Source organism: Zeus faber (genome assembly GCF_960531495.2).
Source record: "Zeus faber genome assembly, chromosome: 3".
NCBI classification, from domain to species: domain Eukaryota; kingdom Metazoa; phylum Chordata; class Actinopteri; order Zeiformes; family Zeidae; genus Zeus; species Zeus faber.
In genome coordinates this window covers 35,043,948-35,068,801 of record NC_137190.1, presented here as the reverse complement: position 1 = coordinate 35,068,801, position 24,854 = coordinate 35,043,948, and the positions used below count along the sequence as shown (strand labels likewise).

Here is a 24,854-nt window from a genome sequence, read left to right as displayed (position 1 = left end):
AGTGTTGTTCACCCATTGGCTTTACGTTTGGATTTGGTTTCTAGAGCTATTTTTGCTTTCCATCTGAAGAAACGACAGCAACCACAACACATAACTAGAGGACAGCTCGAGGACAGTCTCCTCTCTCTTAACTGTACCTCTCTCCTTCCAATTTGTTTCCATTCACAGCAGTGCCAGAAGGTAACTCTGTCAAGTACACTCTTCTTTGAAACAAAGAGTCACAGCAGCACACATTTTTGCCGAGCAAGCATTTAGACATCAGGGTTTCATTGGGGGTTTTTGATTGTTGATCAAAAACGCATGTACGTTTTGGGTCCTCTGTGTGTCCTCTGAGGGAGTGATAAGGGAACAATTTGCGCCCCTGTGTCCCTCTCCATGCATAATGGAGACATTGGAGAGGGAGTGTTCGCGTGTCCCATTCCTCCAAATACAGTAAGACAAATAAAAACATTGTGTTTTATTTCTTTATTTCTTTATTTATTTATTTATTTATTTTCACCTGTGCTGTCAGCATGCTAGGCATACAACACAGAGTGTTGTATCCCTAAACAGTGTAGGCATACAACACAGAGAGTATGCTGTTGCATCTAGGACAGAGTTAGTCTGCAAGTTGAGTTCAAGTTCTCAACCTGCAATGCAACTCTTTATTCATTCATAAATCATCAAGAACTGCTGTAATAACTCTGTCCTGTGGACGACCTATAGGATGACAAGAGCACAGTTTTTTGTTATACAGAGCCGCCACCAATCCCCCTCTTTGGAGAACTTTTTTACCATGTTTCGGTCTATAAACGACTAATCACTACTCCAAGAGGGGGAGATTCACCACGGATGAGACAATTAAACATAGAACCAAACAACATGTACCCTGAAAACATAAACATCGGACGACATGAATTGAAAAACAGAGTTAATCAGGTCCAGGAAAACTGGAACAGCAATTGGGCACGTGGCCTTTTCCTGTCATAGTTATGGCAGTAAATGAGGGAAGAAAGGAGAGGAACGCATCCAGGAGGGTGCTGGGGCGTGTTCAAAGCAGGTGTGTGTGTGTGTGTGTGTGTGTGTGTGTGTGTGTGTGTGTGTGTGTGTGTGTGTGTGTGTGTGTGTGTGTGTGTGTGTGTGTGTGTGTCCACTGGTGAGTGTACAGGACTCCCAATTGGTTCTGTTGTGTAATGTCGGTATTGTGTTGTGGCCCAAACACCCCCCCGGAAGCACCCCAGCACACGGACGGCCCCAGCTGCGCGCCCCCATGTGAGCATGGGGAGAACATGCAAACTCCACACAGAAAGGCTCCTAATTGGGAGATAACCCGCTGGAGCACGGTGCCAACAGCGCCCCAAGGCAGGAATTAAGCCTAGGACCTTCTTGCTGTGAGGCAGTGTGTGTTCATCCCCAGTGCCACCGTACCACCCCCGGAGACAGGCCAGCTCGACCCAGGAACAAGAGCGGGCACCACCACCCGACCCCCCTTATACCCCCGTGGGGCCCCGGAACCCCCCCATGACCAAAGGACTAAGTGCCAGGGACTTCCCCACAGCCGCTGGGCACCCACTCAACTGCAGAGCCCCAACAAGACTAGGAGCACACCCACATGCCCCAAAACACTATGACATTACCCCAACTTAGGAAGACTCAAGTATTAATGGATGGAGTTAGGTCAGTGATAAAAGTAGCCCATATTTCATTGAATGAGTCAACCTTGTTTTTGGATATTGCCAATAGTTTTTCCATTGAGATGTATTCGATTAATAAATGTAACCACTGGGATGTGGTGAGATTATCTCTGTTTTTCCAATGAGTAATAATGCTTTCTTGGCAATTGTTAAGGCTATCAAAATGGGTTGGTGGTGTTTAAGTGGTGGGTCAACTGAGGAGAGGTCACTGAGGAGACATACAGTTGGGGAGACTGGAATGCTGTGACCCAGAAGGGTTGATAGCTTCATGGTGATGTTGGTCAAGAATGCTAGGATAGGTGGGCAGAGCCAGATAGCATGAAAGTAGTCGTCACCGGTATTAAGGGAACAGTGAGAGCAAACGTCTTTATCCACAATACACATATTTTACATTTTGTTTTCCGTGATATGAGCTCTGTGCAGAATCTTATATTGGATGAGTTTTGGAATTGCGGGTCATAGAAAAGGTGTTGCAAATAAGCTTCCACCTGTTATCTGTGGAAACAGCAAGGTCTTTTTCCCATTCCATGGTAGGTAAAAAGATAGTGTCATCTGTTTTAATAAAAGTTTATATATTCTGGAAAAGGGATTTTTTAAATTACCGATATGAGTAAGATGTTAAATCATCGGAGGTCATTGCAGGATGTTGTCGGTCAATATTATTTTAACTTTTAGAGACTGCTGTAGTTGAAGGAATTGAAGGAAGCCATGGTCACCGATATTATACCTTTCGGTTAAGGTTGGGAAGGATATAAGCCAGTTGATTTCAAAAATGTGTTCCAGATGCATAATTCCTTGTCTTTTCCAAGACGTGAAGATTATTGGTCTTGTTTTTAACCAGAAAATCTGGTTAATCTGGTTCTGCCAGATTGGGGTGAATTTGTTTGGCGATATTGTGACCACTGAGTTTGAGGAATCTCCACCAGGCTGACTGAATTGTTGCGATGAATGGGTTTTTAAAGCAATTATGTTTCCTTATTAATTCAGTAAGGAATGGGAGATCAGATATTGATAACTCCTGACATTCTCTTTGTTCAATGTCTCGCCATCCATGGCCCAGTTGTTGCTCTGGTTGTATCTACTTAATTTTTAATTGAAGATGGTTTGCTAGATAGTAGTTTCTGAAGTTTGGGGCTCCTAGGCCTCCATAGTTTTTGTTTTTCTGTAATGTTGCTAGTTTAATTCTTGGTTTCTTGTATTTCCAATACATTTTATTAATTATTGAGTCTAGAGTATGAAACCAATTTACTGTTGGTTGGACTGGGTTCACTGTTTATTTTTGGTAGTATATTCATTTTCACTGCTACTGTCGTACCAATTAGTGAGATGGGTAGGTTGTTCCATCGAGTGAGGTCTTCTCCAATGGATTTGAGCAATGGAGTAACGTTAAGGGTAAACAAATCTGACAGATTGGTGGAGATTTGAATACCAAGGTACCTAATGTTGCCCGTTGTGATGGTGAAGGGAAGTTTCTGGGTTACAGCATTGCAGTCCTCCCTGGTTATTGAATAGTCTGAGTTAGGGCGCTGCGAGGGGTTCAATAAAGATGGCAAATAGTCAAGGGCAGAGCAGACATCCTTGCCTTGTGCCGCGGTATAGAGTGGAACTCTGTGAAGTGTAACCATTGGTGATGACAGAAGCAGATTGAGAGTTGTACAGGATTCTGATCCATTGAATGAGTGACTCTCCAAAGCCAAATTTTTTGAGGGTTGAAAACAGATATGTCCAATTAACTCTGTCTAAGTTTTTTTCGGCGTCTAAAGAGGCAATAACACTATCTACCTTGTTCCTTTGAGATATGCTAATCAGACTTAATAAACAGCGCATATTGCTGGATGAGTGTCTGCCCTTGACAAAGCCTGTTTGGTCTGGGTGAATTATGAATGGAATTACTTTTTCAACTCTGTTGGTTAGGGTTTTACTAATAATCTTTAAATTGCAATCAATTGGGCTTATGGATCTATAACTGGAAGTTAGGGTTGGGTCCTTTTTTGGTTTAAGCAAAACCAAAATGAGCGGTATTCATATGCGGAGGCATGGTGGAGGTTGACTTAATCTCTGTAACCATTCTGATGAATAATGGGGAAATAAATGGCCAGAAGTGTTTTTAGAAGTCCTCTGGGTAGCCATCTGATTCAAGTGATTTATTGTTGGGCATAGAGAATAGAGCTTTCCTGAGTTCTTCTAGAGTGAGCGGTTTATCTAATGTGGTAGCCTGCTCTGTGGAAAGTTTAGGGAGGTCGATATCATCGAGGAATGAGTTAATGTTTGATATACAGTGGGGGAAATAATTATTTGATCCCTCAGTGATTTTGTAAGTTTGCCCACTGACAAAGAAATGAACGGTCTATAATTTTAGTGGTAATTTTTGGTAGGTCTATTATAACAGTGAGAGACAGATTATCAAAAAGAAAATCCAGAAAATCACATAAAAAAAAAAAAGATATAAATTATTTTTCATTTCATTGAGTGAAATAAGTATTTCATCCCCTACCAACCATAAAGAATTCTGGCTCCCACAGATTAGTCCTCTAGATTTAAGAAAGTACTCCTAATCTCAACTCGTTACCTGTATAAAAGACACCTGTCCACAGAATCAATCAATCAGACTCCAACCTCTCCATCATGGGCAAGACCAAAGAGCTGTCTAACGACATCAGGGACAAAATTGTAGACCTGCACAAGGCCGGAATAGGCTACAAGACCATTGGCACGAAGCTGGGTGAGAAGGAGACAACCATTGGCGCGCTTATTTGAAAATGGAAGAAACACAAAATTACTGTCAATCTCCCTCGGTCTGGGGCTCCACGCTAGATCTCACCGCGTGGGGTATCAATGATCATGAGAAAGGTGAGGGATCAGCCCAGAACTACACAGGGGGAGCTTGTTAATGATCTCAAGGCAGCTGGGACCACAGTCACCAAGAAAACCATTGGTAACACACTACGCCGTAATGGATTGAAATCCTGCAGGGCCCGTAAGGTCCCCCTGCTCAAGAAGGGATATGTACAGGCCCGTGTGAAGTTTGCCAATGAACACCTGAATGATTCAGAGAATGCTTGGGAGAAGGTGATGTGGTCAGATGAGACCAAAATCAAACTCTTTGGTATCAATGCGACTCGCCGTGTTTGGAGGAAGAGGAATTCTGACTACGACCCCAAGAACACCATCCCCACCGTCAAGCATGGAGGTGGAAGCATTTTGCTTTGGGGGTGTTTATGTGCTCAGGGGACAGGTCGACTTCACCGCATCGAGGGAAAGATAGATGGGGCCATGTACCGTGAAATCCTGGGTGACAACCTCTTTCTCTCAGCCAGGACACTAAAAATGGGTCGTGGATAGGTCTTCCAACACGACAATGACCCAAAACATACAGCCAAGGCAACAAAGGAGTGGCTCAAGAAGAAGCACATTAAGGTCATGGAGTGGCCTGGCCAGTCTCTGGACCTTAATCCTATAGAAAATCTATGGTGGGAGCTGAAGCTTGGAGTTGCCAAGTGACAGCCTTGAAACCTTAAAGATTTGGAGAGGATCTGCAAAGAGGAGTGGTCCAACTTTCCTCCTGAGATGTGTGCAAACCTGGTAATCAACTACAAGAAACGTCTGACCTCTGTACTTGCCAACAAGGGTTTCTCCACCAAGTGCTCAGTCATGTTTTGATAGGGGATCAAATACTTATTTCACTCAATGAAATGCTAAATAATTTATATATTTTATTTAATGTGATTTTCTGGATTTTCTATTTTATATTCTGTCTCTCACTGTTATAATAAACCTACTAAAAATTACCACTAAAATTATAGACCGTTCATTTCTTTGTCAGTGGGCAAACTTAAAAAATCAGTGAGGGATCAAATAATTATTTCCCCCACTGTATTTGAATAATTATCTGAGTGGTATAGGTTATTATCATTAAAGTCCCTGAATGTTATTGATGTCTTGAGGGGTGTTATCCTACCCCGTGGATCTTTGATGGCTGTAAAAAGTGTTTTTTTCAACACGTTTCAATTGATTGGCAAGAAATTTACCTGATTTGTCATTGAATTCAAAATAATTTGCTTGTATTCGTTGCATGAGGAATTGTCTTTTGATCTTTGATATTATCAAGTTGAAATGTAATCCAGATCTCATTTCGGATTTGCTCAGTGGGTGAGTTGGCTTGTTGGGAGTGCAAGTCTTTTAATCGTTCAAGTTTATTTTGGCATTCTTGTCCTTTATTTTTCTTGTGAGTGGAGAATGAAATAATACTACCTCTCAGAACTGCCTTAGCCGTTTACCAGAGTAAGGATGGTAATATTTCTGGAGAGTCATTCAGTTCAATGAAGGAAGTCCATTCTCTGGAAAATAAGTGGTTAAATTCTTTATCTGTCAAAAGTGAGGCATTAAACCGCCACCTACTGCAAGGGTTTTGATTGGTTTAATCTATGAGGTTGAAACTAATCAGCCCCTGATTGGAAATTACAATCGGGTGGATTTCAGGATTAGTGATTTTGGCCATTACAGAGTTACTTATCAAGAAAAAGAAGATTCTCGAGGAGCTTTGGTGGGGTGGTGAATAATATGTGTATTCTCTATCATGTGGATTATTTGATCGCCAACAATCGGCAAGAGCAAGATCACTCATATATTGTTTTATCGTGTCCGACGAACGCCAGGGCTTGTGATTATTTCTGGTTTGTGAATGATCTAAACTTGGATCAAGTACTGTGTTGAAGTCTCCTCTCAGTATAATAATTGAGTCAGAGAATTCTCACTTTCAAAAATATATTGTGAAAGAAATTTGGGTCATCCTCTAAATCAATAATATTATTTTTATTTTAGATGTATTTTATTCTACTGAATTTCCTACACCCTCAGAATCACGCTCTTAAAAAGTTTCACTTTTATTTGGAAGCAAATTATATTTTATTATTATTATTACTGCGTCAAACAAAACCTTTTTTTCCATTTTAAATGTACCATACTGATCTTTAATTAAAATTATTACAAAAAATCACAACTCGTCTCAAAGGTTAGATGTTTGTGGATTATTCTTTTATGGTTTCAATTCTTGAAAAAAGAAAGAAACAAATTATTATTTGGCAAATTAGCGTAGGGTTGGAGAAATTCTCCTGCGTGGTCTGTGAGGTTAATCTGCCCTCTACAGGAAAACAAAACCAAGAGTATTAATCATATTTATTCTGCAGAATAAAGAAAACAACAGTCATACTTCAAAGCAGCGTTCTGATAAGTCTACCCCTATTACTAACAAAGAGGACTTTATACCAAAGAGAGGTTGTGTGCAATTGGTCAGGTGTCATTTACAACACAGTGACCCTCAACCCTCTTCCTGGATGTTACCCCCAAACAGTAACTTAACAGTCAAACTCCGGTCACAGACACAATCCTACTATGCCGTAAAACAGACACACAACGCTCTTTTAAGCCCCCCTTGGGGTTATCCTTATCTCCACACAAGGTTAAAGGAGGATGGAATGTGGTCTGGTTTTTCCAATACTACAATTGACATTTTTTAGAAAGAACGGTCTCTTCATATAAACTCTGAGAGACTTACTAAAACCCAGAGACAATGTATTTTAAAACTATGTAACATACAAATCTATTGTCCTATACGTATAAAACATCATTCAAATAGTTGATCATGTGCATTTTTCTCTCACAGTAGACAAGCTAAAACGTCCTCTCTGGACACAAACGTTCCAAGACAAAGTTTCTGACGAGGCTTTCAATCGTCAACACTGTGTAGACTGGCCACTGCAGAAATACATTTACTAAAATCCCCATCTGTAAGCTGCATCTTGCCACCCGCGAAGGAGTTTCTCTTTAGTATGATATCCCTGCAACATTCCGGAAATGGGGAGGACTTAACACTTAAGACGCCCCCTCTGCGAATCTCTGGTTTCCGGCGCAAACTCGGAAGGGCTGCTCCCCCAAAAGTCCTTTCAGAAATGGACTGCTTGTATCCGAAATTTGTGTAGCCCTATCAGCGTTTCTGTTTATCCCGTAATTGCTGGTTTTTGACCAGGAAAATCTGTTGAAGTCCGACATGTTTAAATCTCTCCGGTCATAATGTCTGGTGAAAATAATTCCTTCCATGCACAATTAGAATTAGTGCGAGGTGGATCATTTTGATAAAGTCCGCAGATCTGTTAATTTCCGCGCTCGGCAAGTCCCAACGGGAAGCCAATCAGTTTGGACGATCTAAAGCTGATCTGAAAGCTTCACCTCTGGCCAATCATGTTTGTCGATATAGAACTAAGCCCCGCCCCCTCCCTCGTGGACAGGTTGCTCTTGTAAAGACAGCAGAGACACACACTGAGTGGAGACAAAGCACAGCGTCCAGAATAGAAGCAGAAATATGATGTATCGCTGACAACAGGGCCACATACATCCATATATATATATATATATATATATATATATATATATACTTATTCTTATTATTTTTGGGATATTTAAGTTCCAACCCAAAGCAGATGGTAAATATTCATTGTGTAAAATATGTCGACAGGACGTCCCAACGAAGATGGACACCACAAACTTTATTATTTATTTGGACCTACTTGTCATATTTATTTCGATTTGATAAAAAAAAATATTTGAGTGAAATGCTAATTAAAGCGGCTGCGTGTCTTACTTATTGTTCACGAACGGAAATTATTTGATTTCAAGTAGTAATATTTGTAATACAAATTGATTTATTTTAATATGGTGTTAACTGACAGGAATTATTTTATTTTTGAATATTCAACAAAAAATATTATACATCTACATGCTTTGAAGATGTCATTCTCTATGTAGCCTGCTTATTAATTATTTTTATGATCAATAAACACATAATATTTGACCAGAATCTCTCCCATTGGTCCGGGAAATTAAAATCTCCCAGGACACATTGACCAGCACCAATTTTTTCTAAACAGAAACTCTGAGCCCTATTAAAAATATACTGTATTATCAATGGGGAAGTTGAAAGTCTTTCTTTTGTTTTCAAGCTATACCAACAGCTGGAACTTGACCTCTCCCCCTCCATCATTGGTCCATGCACAGGAAGTGAACGTCATGGGACAGAAGTTCAAAAACCCTATTGGGATCGCGGCGGGTTTCGACAAGCACGGCGAGGCGGTGGACGGGCTGTACAAAGTTGGATTCGGCTTCGTTGAGGTGGGGACCATCACTCCCAAGCCACAGGATGGGAACCCCAAACCACGTGTTTTCCGCCTCACTGCAGACCAAGCAGTCATTAACAGGTAGGCCTCTGATCGGCTGCCAATGGTTGTTTGTCTGGTCACTTAGCAGGTTCCTGGTACCTTTAAAAAAAAATAATATATCCATATTAGGGTTGTCAATTGGTTAAAATATTTAATTGCATGGTTGCCCATAGTTATTCGCGATTAATCAAAAATTAGTTGCACATTTTTTATCTGTTCAAAATGTACCTTAAAGGGATATTTCTCAAGTGTTTAATACTGTTATCAGCATAGGAGTGGACAAATATTGTTGTTTATGCAAATGAATTTTTTTTGGAAATTAAATTCTACGAATGAAAACCAATACAATGACAAATATTATCTGGAAATCCTCAAAGCTGCTGCTTTGTGTGTGTGTGTGTGTGTGTGTGTGTGTGTGTGTGTGTGTGTGTGTGTGATCAAATCAAGCACACATAAGGTGGCTGTCTCTCAGTTAAAGGACAGAAACCTCTGTCGCTGTAAAGGAGAGCCTCAATCATGATGAGTTTATTTGATTTATTTCTTTATCAAATAATATTAAGCAGTACTTCTTGTAACCCATCAATTGCATTTCTGGCTGACTGGTTTTGGAAACCAATTTTCCTCTTTTTAAGAATTCACATTGCTTGCTAAGTAGCATCTTGTGCTTATATAACATGTATGCATCCATTAGTCATAGTGTTTTTTTATGGTTATGTCATAGGCTGAGGAGCCTCTTCTCATTTCTAACGCTATTTTATGTTGAAAGGCAAAACGATACCCACATGCCCCAAATTGGAGCTAAAGAGGATTACTTCATCCCAACTGCCTCTTGAAGTTCTGCTTCATTTACATTTTGTGCGTTTAATCCGCCTTTTCCACCTCCCACTTTTACAATTCAGCTCTGTCTTTATCGTTCAGGGCAGATGTGGATATAAAACCAGCACTGACTAGCTATTAAATACTATTTTTTCAAGATTTAATTTGTAGGACATTCAACCAGCAGACTGAATACAACATAAGTCGAAACAAAGTCCATACAAATATTCCAAGCACAAAACGCAAACCTGTCTTGCCTTGTTCTCTTGGCTGTCTAATTTATCCCCCCCCCCATTCACTTTTTGCACGCAGGCTGATATTTTATCTATTATGTAAGTAGGCTTTTTGGGGAAAACAATACATTCAGAGACTGAGGTTGCAAGGGCTCTTTATTTATTTATTTCATTTATTTATTTATTTTCCCAAAATCAAAAGGTCAAAGTTTTGTCAGTTTTTTTATGTCATGAGCATAGGGTTTAGTACCATTATAGGGTTTCATTTCAGTCCCATGTTTTGGTTTTAGTTTTTTAGGTTATTGACCTACATTCTTAAAGTCCGTATGACTGGGCTATATTGGAAAGTTATTCTCAAGCATAGCTTTTTGTTTTATCATTTAATCATTTCTGTTGTAATATGCTTTATCTTTCATAAAAAATATAATGGATGGATAGTTATTTTGTTAGTTTGACATTTTTCAAGCTTTGGTATAATTCTCTTAATACGTTGTTCAAGTTAAAGTATCAATCTCTTTATTTTCGGGAATTCTACACTGTAGGAGCCATGAATTGGTTTGCTATTAATTGATTTATTATTATCAGGTTTATTGTATATTAATTTATTATGAATTATTATGATTATGTTTTGGGTTATATTTGGTCAATGAATGAATTTACTATCACTTGTGTGGGATGAATGATTGACAGACATATGGGCGTCAAAGACTCTCAGCTCATTCATTCAAAATCACAGCCTCTGACAGCTATGCGCTCGGATCCTAAGTCACGCCCACTTCAGCAAAGCTCTCATGAATATGCACCAATGCAATATGTGTCAAATACAGCAATGCAATACGTTACCAATGCAATATGTTTCAACTGCCAATACTTACCATGGAAATGTTCATTCTGGAAATGCAAATAATGATTCTGGAAATGCAAATGTTGATATTGAATATGCAAATGAGTACCAAAATGACATGCTGGGCATTATGCGGAAACAAAATGAAATCACAACCCTATTGATACAGCAACAATGCATGTCATCATTGCCTAAAAGGGAGGTACCCATCTTTGATGGAGATCCATTAAAATACCATGCTTTTATGAAGGCTTTCGAAAACGGAGTGGAAAACAATACCAAGAATTTCAGTGATCGTTTATATTACCTGGAGCAGCACACAAAAGTATCTTCCTATGGAACTGGTAAGGAGCTGCCAGCAACTGGATCCTGCAAGAGGGTATGCAAAAGCAAAAGCTCTATTGAGAGAACAATTTGGAAATGAGCAAAAAATTGCATCAGCATACATGGACAAGGCCCTGTCATGGCCGCCTATTAAGAATGAAGATGAAAGAAGAAGAAACAGAAACAGTCTTTATTTGTCACACGACACTCCACAACACATGCTTGCACACACACACACATGCACATGCTTGATGGTGGCCGGTGAAATGGCTCCTCTGCTTTTAACCCATCCTGGCTTGTCCTTCCTCCGGGGGCACAGCCAGGAGCAGTGGGCAGCATACGTGGACGCGCCCGGGGACCAGATGATAAGTGTCCATCGCTGGTCAGACGATGATGGGTGCATGTTTTTGGTGGGGGTCCTTACTGACGTGAGGTGGAGGAAACCCCATGTGAACACGGGGAGAACATGCAAACTCCACACAGAAAGGCTCCTGTTTTTTTTGGAAGATAACCCGCCGGAGCACGGTGCCAACAGCGCCCCAGGCGGGAATCGAACCCAGGACCTTCTTGCTGTGAGGCAGCAGTGCAATGCACTGCGCCACCGTGCCACGTGAAAGCTCTTCAAGAGTACAGCCTTTTCCTTAAGGGCTGCTCTAACGCCATGGAAGAGGTGGAGTATTTGCATGAGCTGGACATGGCTGCAAACATGCTGACCATCATAAGGAAACTGCCATACAAATACCGCGACAAGTGGAGGAACGTAGCATGCGAGTTACAGGAAAAACAAAAGCGCAGAGCTACATTTATGGATATCACAAGTTTTATTGGGAAACAAGTGAAGATCTTGACCGACCCAATCTTTGGAAACATACAGGATGCTCCACCACTAATCATAACTTAAAGTGGGAGCAAATATACACCACCACCACGAACGGGAATGAAAGGAACTAGCTTTGCCACTACTGTGAGCCCTGTGAAGTCCACAACTCAGTTTGAAACTAAAGATAAGGAACATGTTTCAGTAAGGAAAGAATGTCTTTGATGTGGAGAACGACATGTATTGGATTCGTGCCCCCAGTTGGGTAAAAGACCTCATAAAGAGAAGATTGGCTTATTGAGAGAAAAGGGGGTATGTTTCGGCTGTTTATGTATTGGACATTTAAGCAAACATTGCCGTAAACGTATTGCCTGTGGAACTTGTGGTCTAAGACATCCTACCGTACTTCACATCACTCCGAGAGAGAAGGAAAAAGACTCTGACCAATCTGAGAGAAAACCAGGGATGTCAGTGGACAGTACGCTAGTATCAAGTGGCCTTACTGGGGCTGTTGACGATTGTAAACTCCCTATTGTACCAGTGCATGTGAAATCCAAGAAGGGCAGTAAAATTGTCACCACATATGCTTTCTTGGACCCAGGAAGCTCCGCTGTGTTCTTTACCGAGCTTTAATGCACAAACTTAACCTTACAGGAAGGAAGGTACATATTCTCCTGCGGACAATGGGCCAAGAGAAAGTTGTCCCTAGCTCCAGTGTGCCAGGACTGGAAGTGGCCGGATTGAATGAGGAGTACTTCTGTGAACTTCCCAAGGCTTACACACAGGCGTCTATGCCTGTTTACAAGGGAAATATCCCGAGACAGAAGGATCTTCAGAGATGGCCTCACTTGAGACATGTTCACCTGCCGGAGATTGACACTGACATTGGGCTATTGATAGGCACAAACGTTCCAGCAGCCTTAGAGCCATTGCAAGTGATTCGCAGTGTCAATAATGGTCCTTATGCAATCAGGACAATGCTGGGCTGGACCGTCAATGGACCGCTGAAAGGAGAGGTATGTGTGAACAGGGTGTCAGTCGTGAACCTGGATGAACTTTGGCAGCAGCAGTTTAAGACAGATTTCCCGGAATGCAGCACGGAGGAACAAACTGCCATGTCAAGGGAGGATCATACATTCATGGAGCTGGTCACAAACTCAGCAAGATTGGTGAATGGCCATTATGAGATCGGCCTGCCATTGAGGAAAAAGGACGTCAGCATGCCTAACAACAAGAGAATTGTGGAGCAGCGTGCTAAACACCTGAAGAAGAGGCTTCAGAAGGATTCCTTGTTCCATGCTGAGTATACAGCCTTCATGAACGACCTTGTTGTAAAAGGTTATGCTGAAAAGGTGGCTGAAGAGGATCTGGAGCGTAGTGATGGTAAGATCTGGTACATCCCACACCATGGTGTTTACCTTCCTACCAAAGGGAAACTCAGAGTTGTGTTCGATTGTGGAGAAAGTTTCCAGGGAACATCTCTCAATACTCAACTCTTACAAGGACCAGATCTTACAAGTTCACTAATTGGAGTACTCACCAGATTCCGGAAAGAACCGGTGGTAATCATGGCGGACATTGAAGCCATGTTTCACCAGGCAAGAGTGCCAGCAGAAGATGCTGATCTGTTGAGGTTCGTCTGGTGGCCTGACGGCGATTTAAATCAAGACCCTGTCGACTTCAGGATGGTGCATCTCTTCCGGGCAACATCTTCCCCCAGTTGTGACAACTTTGCCCACAGGAAATCTGCGGAGGACAATCAGGAACAGTTCAGCCAGGAGGCAGTGGATACGGTCCTTTATTGCTTCTATGTTAACGACTGTCTTGCAGCTGTGGCCTCGGAAGCAGAAGCCGTTTCACTCTATCACGAACTTGTCGCCATCTGTGCTAAGGGTGGATTTAAGCTTACGAAATGGATAAGCAACCGGCACAATGTCATGGCTGCAATACCTGAAAGCCACAGAGCTAAGAACATGAAGAGGTTGGACATGGACCAAGACTCACTATCTGTGGAGAGAGTACTTGGTGTGGAATGGTGTATTCAGTCTGATACTTTCAAGTATCAGACTGTCAAGAAAGACAGACCGCTCACCAGGAGAGGAATTCTCTCAAAGGTCCATTCTGTTTACGATCCTCTGGGCATCTTAAGTCCTGTCGTACTGTCTGCAAAGAAGATCATGAGGGATCTGTGCAGAAGAGCACTTGGATGGGATGATGTGGTCCCTAGAACAGTAGCCCAGAAGTGGACAAGTTGGCTTGATGAACTTCACCAATTGGAGAAATGTAACATCACAAGATGTCTGAAACCCTTGGATTTTGGAGAAGTAGTCACAGCACAGCTACATCATTTCTGTGACGCAAGTGAGGAAGGCTATGGAGTAGTGACTTACTTCGTCGCCAAAAATGCACTCTCTCAAGTACACAGTGCCTTTGTCATGGGAAGAGCTCGGGTAGCTCCATTAAAGGTCGTCACCATCCCACGAATAGAGCTCATTGCTGCCACCATGGCAAGTCGCATGGATGTCCTGTGGAGGAAAGAGCTGCACATGGATCTCGACGCTTCTGTATTCTGGACAGACAGCGCTTCAGTGCTCAAATACATCCGAAACGAGACTTCCAGATTCAAAGTCTTCGTTGCCAACAGAGTTTCTGAAATCCTCAAGTCTTCACAACCATCTCAATGGAGATACGTGGAAACTGCAAGCAACCCAGCTGATATTGCCTCCAGGGGTGCAAAAGTGGACGCATTCCTGAAGTATGCAGCATGGTTGTCAGGACCTCACTTTCTTTTGCAACCTGAGATTGAGTGGCCTGTCAATCCTGACGATTCTCATCAACTTCCATCAGATGACCCTGAGGTCAAGAGAGTGGTTCTCCATCAATGCTGTACAGGCTGAAGATGGATTACAATTCTTTGGATTACAATTGCTTGGGGTTTGACTTTTGACCGTTTGACCTTTTTTGACTTTTCATGACTTTGCGATGAGAGTGTTTACTCTGCAAATGACTTTGCGCGGGAACCTCTGGATTACGAACACTCGTTACGAACACTCGTTACGAACACTCGTTTTTCGCGACTCAAGAAAGAAGATTTGCATGTTTATGTAAATGTGGGGAGAAAAAAAAAAGGGGGAACATTTGTACATTATTTCATGTGCTCCTATGATGTAATTATTATGTAATAACCTAATAATTAGGGGCTAGCGTGTAGGAGCCATGAATTGGTTTGCTATTAATTTATTTATTATCAGGTTTATTGTATATGAATTTATTATGAATTATTATGATTATGTTTTGGGTTATATTTGGTCAATGAATGAATTTACTATCACGGGTGTGGGATGAATGATTGACAGGCATATGGGCGTCACTTTAAAAGGCACCAGCTGATCTCCTGCTGAGAATCAGAGTGAGAGGGGGTGTTTGGGGAACCCACACTTTCGTTGACCGCTTTAGTTTGATTTCGTTTATTTGTTTTGATCGCTGTATTATGAGTTAAAGGCACTGTTTATTTAAGTTTCCTTATGTTGATTTAATAAACACCCTTAAACGCATTCGTTGGATTCAGCGCATCAACATTTGTTTGTTTAGAAGCGTGTCGGACAATAGGCCCCTAATCATGGCCTCTCAGCGGCTTATTTAGTTTGTTTTGGAATCGCATACATACACTATACTGATGAATCCCTATATCAGAATATGACTTGAAAATTTAAATGATAAAGAATCTCACATGGTAACGTGGTATGAGACTATGAAAACTACCTCAAGTGGCTCCGACATCTCTTCACAAGGGATTTGAAGTGGTTGCTTTGTATTCATTTCAGGACATAATGATGATTTACTTTCACGACGATACAAAACCATTGAAAGACGCCAAATAATATTGATGCGTTATCGTCTAACCCACTGTGTTTGTGACATGTCTCAGATATGGATTCAACAGCCGGGGAATGGTTGCCGCACAGGAGAGGCTGAAGACCAGGGAAGAAGCCCAGAAAGAACTCAGCAAAGGTAGGTCTCATTTAAAAATGTATCCAGTAGTACAATGTGGAGCGGATGATGACCGCAGCAGGAAGCTACAGAACAAAACTGTGAAACGTTGCCAACCTTCCAAAGTGTCCTTGCCCTTGCCTAGTGTTTTCCCAGGGTCCAAATTCTCCTGCATTCCTTGTATATTAGGGCAAATCTTTCCAAATCTTTCTTTCTATGCATGGTAATTTAACAGCAATTTGATAAATGGAAGAAAACTGACAATGAGTCAAATGCACTTAATTCAACACTTGATTTCTGTCATGCTGCATCTTCCAACTTCTTCCAGCGCTCTACAATGTCTAGCTATATTGGTTAGTGATGCAAATTGATGGTCAAATTTCGACCACTTAGCAGCCATTTGAACTGTTTTCAAACATGGTCGTTTTTCTTGCATTTGATCACATTTCGACTATTTCAGCTTTGTTTTCTCCTGCTTCCCTTTACGTCCTGCAAGTCTTTTCTCATTCTGATTATGCAGATCAGCTGTTGATCAAATGTGTTTTTTGCAGGGTCATATCCACACAAAGCCATTGTTCAAAGATTTTATTTATCTTCTCATCACACAAAAGTTCTGTCGGACTGGACTTTTAGTTCTGTGCAAAAATCTTGGCAGAAAAATGCGTACTCCATGTGAAACTGCATTGACAGGCATTCGGGGGGGTGGGTGAGATTAAAGGAGGTGCCATTTTCCATATTACAAGTCCATCAAAATGATTCAGAAGCTGTTATTTTAAGGTAAAAAATATACATAGTGTGCTATAACTATTCCATTTCACTCTGTAGTGATTTCCTTCACCTGTCCTTGCTTCCCATGCTTTTGCTGTTCAGAACACATTGTCCAGTCTTTACCTGCATCCCATTCAATTACCGTCAAGTAGCCTCTGCTCTCATGAGGTGTGTGTGTGTGTGTGTGTGTGTGTGTGTGTGTGTGTGTGTGTGTGTGTGTGTGTGTGTGTGTGTGTGTGTGTGTTACAGCCGGCCTGCCTCTGGGCATAAACCTGGGTAAGAACAAGCTTTCCCAGGATGCAGCAGCAGACTATCTGCAGGGAGTTAGACTGCTGGGTCCTCTAGCAGACTACCTTGTGGTAAATGTCAGCAGTCCTAACACACCAGGCCTCCGAGAGCTGCAGGGGAAGTGCGAGCTTCGCAAGCTGCTGCTCAAGGTACAGCCATCTTAAACACCCAGCGTATAGTGCTGGGAACTGTATTGACTTAAGAGGAGAAACGACTGTGGCTTTTAGCAAAGAAGAACTTTTAAAAATTTATGGTGAAATATCTAGGTAGACAGAATTCTGTGTATGAAACCTCAGTTAAATGTTAACTGTTTCAGATTCTTTGTAAATCAATAGCTACTAATACAAAAATGGTAGTTAAAACAATGCTAGTTTCAACTGGTGTGTCTGTGTTATTCTGTGAACTGTTATTCTGTAACATTTTGCTGGATTTTTTTTTTTTTATATTATATAATATGCAGTATGTACTTTCTTTTAGCTAGATGTAGTTTACCAAGCCACATAGGCAATTGATGCACTTTGTGTACATTCGTTTTCATAAACTAACAAAAATCTTTAAAATCATTATTATTTGTATACAACGCCTTAAAGTATTCAGCGCCCTAATCATTTTCACATCAATTATTGTCACAACCTGGGATTTTGATCAATTTGACTGAGGAAAAAAAAGAAAGAGTTCTTGCATGCGTAACAATCCTGTCTGGTGCATTAATGTGGAGCCAGATTCATTTAGCATTTGACAATAGCCCTATTATTTTGTGCTTCAAAGACACCAAGGTGTGAAAGGTTAAACGGCAGGTTTGCTTGATTAATAAAATTGGGATTCTACGGTACTCTATAGTTTTTCCATTCTCACCTCTTGCCAAACAACGTGACATTCCGGTATACTTTACACACAGGTGCTTAAGGAGCGTGATGGCCTGCAGCAAGACGGAAAGCCTCCAGTATTGGTGAAGATTGCTCCAGACCTCTCTACCCGGGACAAACAAGACATTGCTGAGGTTGTCACTGAGGTTGGTATTAATTTGTGATAGTCAATTTATGTCATGCTTTTCCTGCTTTTTCTAAATTAGCACTCTGTAATGCCATAATACAGTGGAATATAGAAATCTTGCCACCCCCGGTCAAAATGCATGTTATAATGAATATTCAAGTAAACGGATGCTGACCTGTTATCTAAATTGTCAAACATGACACTTTCATCACAATTTAAAGCACTTTTTATTTAATCTTTTCCAGTTTCAAAACCAAAAAAGGAAAAAAGGCCTTGTCAAAGCTTTGGGAAACTTGTTAGTTAATACTTCTGAACTTCAGCAACAACAAGTTTGGCAACTGTATCTTTCCTTAGCTTGCCAGTCTTTCCATAGCTTTCCATAGCTTGCCAGTCTTTAAATTCTTTTGACATTTTCCCCATTCTTCCTTGCAGAACACTAGTTTGGAAATATACATCAGCCTGGCAACCAGACAAGATTAATACAATCAGCATGAGACCTTATTCAGCTTGAATTTTAGTTTGGATGTTAAATCTTCTGAGGAATTTGCAACTTGTCAGTGGGCCACTATATGTATAGAAAGAAAAGTATTTATCCGCAAAATTGGTTTCTTATCCAGCTGTACGAATTGCATTGTGACCCACCGTAGACTTTAGGTACATTTGGTGGCTTTTCACCTTTTTTCCTGCCATATTTCTTCTATATTTTTTATTGCACATGATGGTTTCCTATGGCACTCGCACACAGTTACCTCCCTCAATTTTGGAGGAAGATCTGAAATAAGCACCGAAAGCTTATGTGACCCACCGCATACTTTCGGGTCATTTGGTGGCTTTTGACTTTTTTTCTTGCATCTTGAAAGTGAAGAATCAGAGCTTCCAAACAAGGTTGCACTTGTGCAAATCAGGCAAATATTTTTAAAGCTATGACTTGTTAATGACAAGGGTGTGGCAAACTGTGTTTCTGAGGTAATCACCTTCAAAGTTTTCCCCCACACTTGTATTCAGCCAGCTCCCAGAATGCAAATGGTTGGAGGATCAACACAGCCTAGCTAGTTGTCGCATGGCTACTTGACACCCTGCTGAATGGGAAACTGACACCCTGCTGAATGGGGCAATCTCTGTATTGTTCTTGTGTTTTAAGGGAATGTTGAACAGCGTCATCGACACACATCTTTTGTTTTTAAAAAAGCTTTTATTCAACAGTGAGAATATACATGTTTTATAAAAGTGGAATTATTTAGGAGTTTAAAAGTGCGGACAGCACAACAAAATGTAGAGTCTATCAATAATATGAGTTTCTGTTTATCAGCCTCTGTGTGTCATTTAATATATAAATGTGCGTATGCCAAATATCTTCAAAGTTGTTGGAGTTATTATGTGGGCTAACCACAAACCTACCCCAGCTATACACTGAGACCCTGTTTGGGGCTTCTTTTCATTTTCTTTTTGCCCCTCGCTGCATTTGCAGGTAAACTTGAGAATCTTGTGCACTACTACTTGTTCATAATCTGCATCACTAACCTCAACGGACTTCATCACGTCATCAACAATCGTAACAATGATGCAACAGGGGTGAGGTCGCTCTCCTCCAGTAGTTCTTGAAAATATTACGTTTCATTGTCACATTCAGGTTGAAATCCGCTAGTTTAAATGTTCTCCAAGTCCGGAATAATATCAGATTCAGCAGCGCTGCCGTTCTCAGCGTCTCTGTCGGAAAACTGCCTATTGCGGACAATCTAGTCCAGTACGTGCTTGGATCTATTGCACTGGTCAGATTAAGGTCCGTGATATGATTTAGATCTTCATCCACCCGCTTGTTTTCACGGACAAGTGAAACCGGATCCTTGTCTCCCGCGAGACAAGGAACTTTCATTAACTTGCATATTTCCTTCTCCAGATAATATATCGAGATACACATTGCATCTTAATGGCAGGTGTAAATGGCGTATTTTTCTCCAAACAAAAAATGGCTGTCATAACCATAGGAACCAGTGATGAACAAAGCAGACACTAGACTGCTGCAAGCTAGCAGCAATAATAGTAGATCCCGCTCAATAGACTTGTCGCCAAAAGGATTTAGTGTGGGGAAAAAATTGTTTGAAGCCACGATGATTGAACGTGTCTGGATAACCTTAAAAACTTTGAATCAAAAATGCACAAAACTATCCAACACCGGAGGTGTTCCTTAGCATGAGTAAGTTGCTGCCAAAAGATTGAGTTTCTATGTGATTTCACAAGTCACCAGTGACCTTTGAGCTTCCTCAGTTTCCCAGTCATTTCCAGTGTTTCACCCCGAGCCTCCCCTCCGGTACACATTCTACTCCACTCTATTTCCACTCTATATCAATCTATTTACACAGATTCCACGACTGAACACGATGGCTAGGAAAGCTAGCCATGGGGATGGTAGCTCAGGAGGTAGAGCTGGTGGTCTAGTGATCCAAAGGTTGCTGGTTCGATCCCAGGCTCCTCCTGCTAGCATGCTGTAGTGTCCTTGAGCAAGACACTTAACCCCTAATTGCTCCTGATGGCTGCGTCCGTCGGTGTTTGAACAATTGTAAGTCGCTTTGGATAAAAGCGTCTGCTAAATGACTAAATGTAAATGTAATGTAAAAGCTAGAGCAGCCTCTCTCCGTTGGTCAGAGAGATGGGGGGGCGGGGTAGTTTTAATGGAAGAGGCAGCAACGAGAGAGGAAGAACACAAACCCTAGGAACAGTTCTCTCTGTGCGTCACTGCATTTCACATTAGAGCTTTGTGTGAGCTGGATATCCTCCTCACACAGCCAGACACACTTACCAAGTTGACTTCTGTAAATCTACTTCCAAGCACCAGCCTTAAGGTCTTATGGGCATTAAATATTACAGTAATTAACACAACTAAATTTGCATGTTAAAGAAAGCATTTTTAAACCAGCAATTTATTCTGTCCTTATGAGCTCTAGGAGGGCACCAGAGTTTAACTTATTGTTTAGTTGATTTTTTATTGAGTATTGTTTTAAACACAGCTGTGATTTTACAATGTCCTTATATTGTAGCGTAAATTACATCCATAAAACAATATATTCATTCAAAGTGTTTTTCTCTTCTGTGTGGTATTGTATAAGAAAGGCAAGCGTTGGAAAGAACATATCAATCTGAACTCTAGACAAGGCTGGAATTAATCAGATGATTAAAATTTTGGATCCAAAATACAACTTTTCACGGTACAAATGCTTGAATTTACTTTTGCATTATTTATTATACAATTAGACTTTATTTAACTTATTTAACCTTATGATGCTTACTGTGTGTTTTTTATTTATTTTATTTATTTAATTGCTTAATTATTTTATTTGAGGCTTCAAATGGAGTGGAGGGGAGAAGGCGGATGAGTTGGGGTCGACCATCCAAAGCAGCGGAGAGAGCAACTTTAGAGAGAGGTGAAGAAGAGAGTACAGGCAGGATGGAGTGTGTGGGGAAGTGTGTCCTGAGTGATCTGTGACAGAAGGGTTCCAGCAAGAGTGAAGGGGAAGGTCTACAAGACGGTAGTGAGACCAGCTATGTTGTACGGTTTAGAGGCGGTGGCACTGACAAAAAGGAAGGTGGCTGAACTGGAGGTGGCAGAGTTGAGGATGTTGAGACTTTCATTGGGAGTGACAAGGATGGACAGGATTAAGAATGAGTACAATAGAGGGACAGCTCAGGTTGGACAGTTTGGAGGAAAAAAAGAGAGAGAGGCGAGATTGAGATGGTTTGGACACGTGTGTAGGAGAGATGAGTTACATTGGGAGAAGGATGCTGTGGATGGAGCTGCCAGGCAAGAGGAAAAGAGGAAGACCAAGGAGAAGGTTTATGGATGCGGTGAGAGAGGACATGCAGGCGGTTGGTGTAAGGGAGGAAGATGCGCAAAACAGAAGGTATTGGAGGCAGATGATCCGCTGTGGCGACCCCTAACGGGAGCAGTCGAAAAGAAGGCGGCTTAAAAAATATGAAATAGGATTTGAAATGCTGTTTAGGCTTCTTATTATAACCCAGTCCAAGTTTGCCTTCTATAACTGAAATATGCTTTTGTGTATTGAAAAAACAGTTTAATCAAAATGTTCTCTGTTTTTAAATGCTGTTTGATATCAATACAATAATACAAACCATTTGCCATGTGTTTTATTGAGGTTCAGCCATGCACCAGTTATGTCTGTCGGAGACACGTGTATGTTCAGTATGTTACTGAAAATTCAGAGGTTTTTCAATGCACCATAACTTCTGAAGCTGCGAATCGGCTTTCAGCTGATTACTGATATAAAAAACTCTGCTGTTCTAGTGTTGGTTGGCGTTTATTCAATGGATATATTTGTCTTAAATAGCCTTTTTTTTAATTTTTATTTTTATTTATTTATTTATTTATTTTTTGTTCCCCACAAAAGTAATTGACAAAAAAAAGATGTTGGCGGACCCCCTCTACTGCAAGTACCTCTGCGGACCCCCGGTCGAAGACCACTGCTCTAAGCCACTCTTAAAGGCTCATTGTAGCCTGCTCCCAAACAAGCTAGGCGGAAAAGCTTGATGGTAATCTATTGAATGGACCTATCAGGAACAATTTTTAAAAGTCATTCTTTGTCCACAGAAAACATAATCAGATTGTAAATTATGCACACATGACATGCCACATAACAAATGGGATACACTACATTTTGTTTTGACACACGTCCTCCATACATGTGCTCATAGCTGGGAGTGGACGGCCTTCTGGTGTCCAACACCACTGTGTCCAGACCAGAGCTGCTGCGTGATCCTCAGAGGTCTGAGCCGGGGGGGCTGAGTGGCCAGCCTGTCAAAGAGCTCTCCACCCAGACCGTCAGGGAGATGTACGTCCTCACCAAAGGTACTCATTCAAGATGGCCGGCCATTTGCATGGTCTGACGTAACAATGTAAATTAAATGGCTTTCACCGACCACTACGCAAACCCCCGCTGTGCTCTGGTTGGTCATCAGGCAAGGTACCCATTATTGGAATAGGGGGAGTTGCCAGTGGCCAGGATGCCATGGATAAGATCCGTGCGGGAGCGTCGCTGGTTCAGCTCTACACAGCCTTCGCCTACCAGGGCCCACCGCTTGTGACCAGGATCAAAAGGGAACTGGAACAACTTCTCAAGTAAGCAGGAACACATTTGTGGTTGGCAGTTAACAGTTTCAATGTTTCTCCTTTTATTTGAAGGACTGCTCTTTGAAAACCCTTGTTTACAAGTCAGATGCTTTGTTTCCACTTGAGAATACTACTAGTGAATAATCTAAAGAAAAAGGCACAGGCAGAAGCCATTTGATTTATAGCTGTAGCAACCACATACAATCAAAATGTGTCCCTTTAAAAAGTAAATAAGTGTGTGTGTGTATGTATGTATGTATGTATGTGTGTGTGTATATATACATATATATATATATATATATATGTATATGTATGTGTATGTATGTATAAAGATAGATGTCACTTAAATGTCTGATCTGTTGACATTTTAAATATATATATTTTACAAGGTCCTTCAGATTCACATTGTTGTGTCCATTTTACAAAATTAATGCACACAAACGCTACTCATTATACACACCTTGGAGTGTATTTGTGTGTGTTACTGGCCATCAATAAAGTCAGACATTCCTGTATTCTTTATCTGAACGCTAATTTGCTTTTCATCTTCGACCACCAATTCACAAGATCACCAGTGTAAAGCTAGCAGCTCAACTGGTCTCCTAAGAAATAGTAATTGTACCTTCATTCATCTTAAAATTCCAAGTTGTGGAAAAGTGAAGTGCTTTCAAAGATCTTCCTATTTGAGGACATTTCCCTGCAAATTTCTACCACACATTATGTCCATTGAACACATTTTCAGTCCACTTTTGTGCATGAGCCTCTATGGAAAATGTAATTGAAAGTCCTTAAATTTAATTTATGCACACCTGCTTTCTTCCTTTCCTTCTTCAAATTTAATTCATTCATTCGTACATAATTGGTATTCTACAGTGAAACACCAATCCACAGAATCAATTTCCTTGTAAATGTTTTTATTTAAATTTGTTCTTGACCAATTGCCAATGTCGTTGCCAATGGATGTTGTTAGGGATGAGGGTTTCAGCAGCGTAGCGGAGGCAGTGGGAGCTGACCACCGGACCAGGCGTGTGCACAAACGCAGCCAACCCCCGAGAGAGAGTGAAGGCTGATGATGTTGGCAGTTCAGCTGGACCAGCAACTAGACGGCCAGACCTCAAACCAAACTTTTTACTTGAAACCCTTGTTAAAATTATGTTAGTATTTTTTTCTTTTTAACGATGCTATTTAAATATTCACCGATATTCTGAATGTAAAAATGGGAAGCTAATTCTATTTTAATTTATTTTAATTAATAATTTTTCTGAAACTCCCAACAACTTTTTCTTTTCTGTCTCAGCCATGTGTACCTTTTCGCACATCCAAAGAAGATCTTTTGTGTGCCTGTAAAATAGTGGATTTAGTCAACCGTATGGTCAATGGTAAGGAGGTGATCATCACAGAGGTCCAAACAACGAAATTAATTTGAGCGAGAAGCCGCATTGTTGTCTGTGCCTTCTTTTTCTATATAAAGTTCATGCAGCAATAAGACAAAAATGTATTCTGTGATTACTGTGTTTTTTCAATCAGAAGTAGTAGCACTGCAAAAAAATAAGGGCGGGGGGGTAAACTTAATCATGCAAAAGCATCTACAATTGGGATGAATTCTTATTATAAAACAGTTCACAAAACTGTATTCTTAAAATAAGGAACTATGTTTTGACATTTCTTCAGAGTGGAGAGAGAGTCTCCTGTAGCCTTGAAAAAGTTAGTTATTTCAACTGACATATCTAGGAGCAGTGGGCTGCCATATAGTGGTGCTCAGGAAGCAGTTAGGGAGA

General features: G+C 41.0%; 1 protein-coding gene across 2 annotated transcripts in view; it reads left to right on the top strand.

The window, feature by feature from the left end:
• Positions 1-24,522, top strand: part of dhodh (dihydroorotate dehydrogenase) — a 29,435-nt gene extending 4,913 nt beyond the window's left edge. For both annotated transcript variants that reach the window (XM_079997446.1, XM_079997445.1), the window contains exons 3-9: positions 8,724-8,923; positions 15,847-15,929; positions 16,926-17,113; positions 17,863-17,976; positions 22,662-22,815; positions 22,926-23,085; positions 24,047-24,522. In XM_079997446.1, the coding sequence (XP_079853572.1) occupies positions 8,724-8,923; positions 15,847-15,929; positions 16,926-17,113; positions 17,863-17,976; positions 22,662-22,815; positions 22,926-23,085; positions 24,047-24,146 (999 nt within the window). In that variant the 3' untranslated portion in view covers positions 24,147-24,522. The remainder of the gene's footprint in view (positions 1-8,723; positions 8,924-15,846; positions 15,930-16,925; positions 17,114-17,862; positions 17,977-22,661; positions 22,816-22,925; positions 23,086-24,046) is intronic.
• Positions 24,523-24,854: the final 332 nt, after the last annotated feature.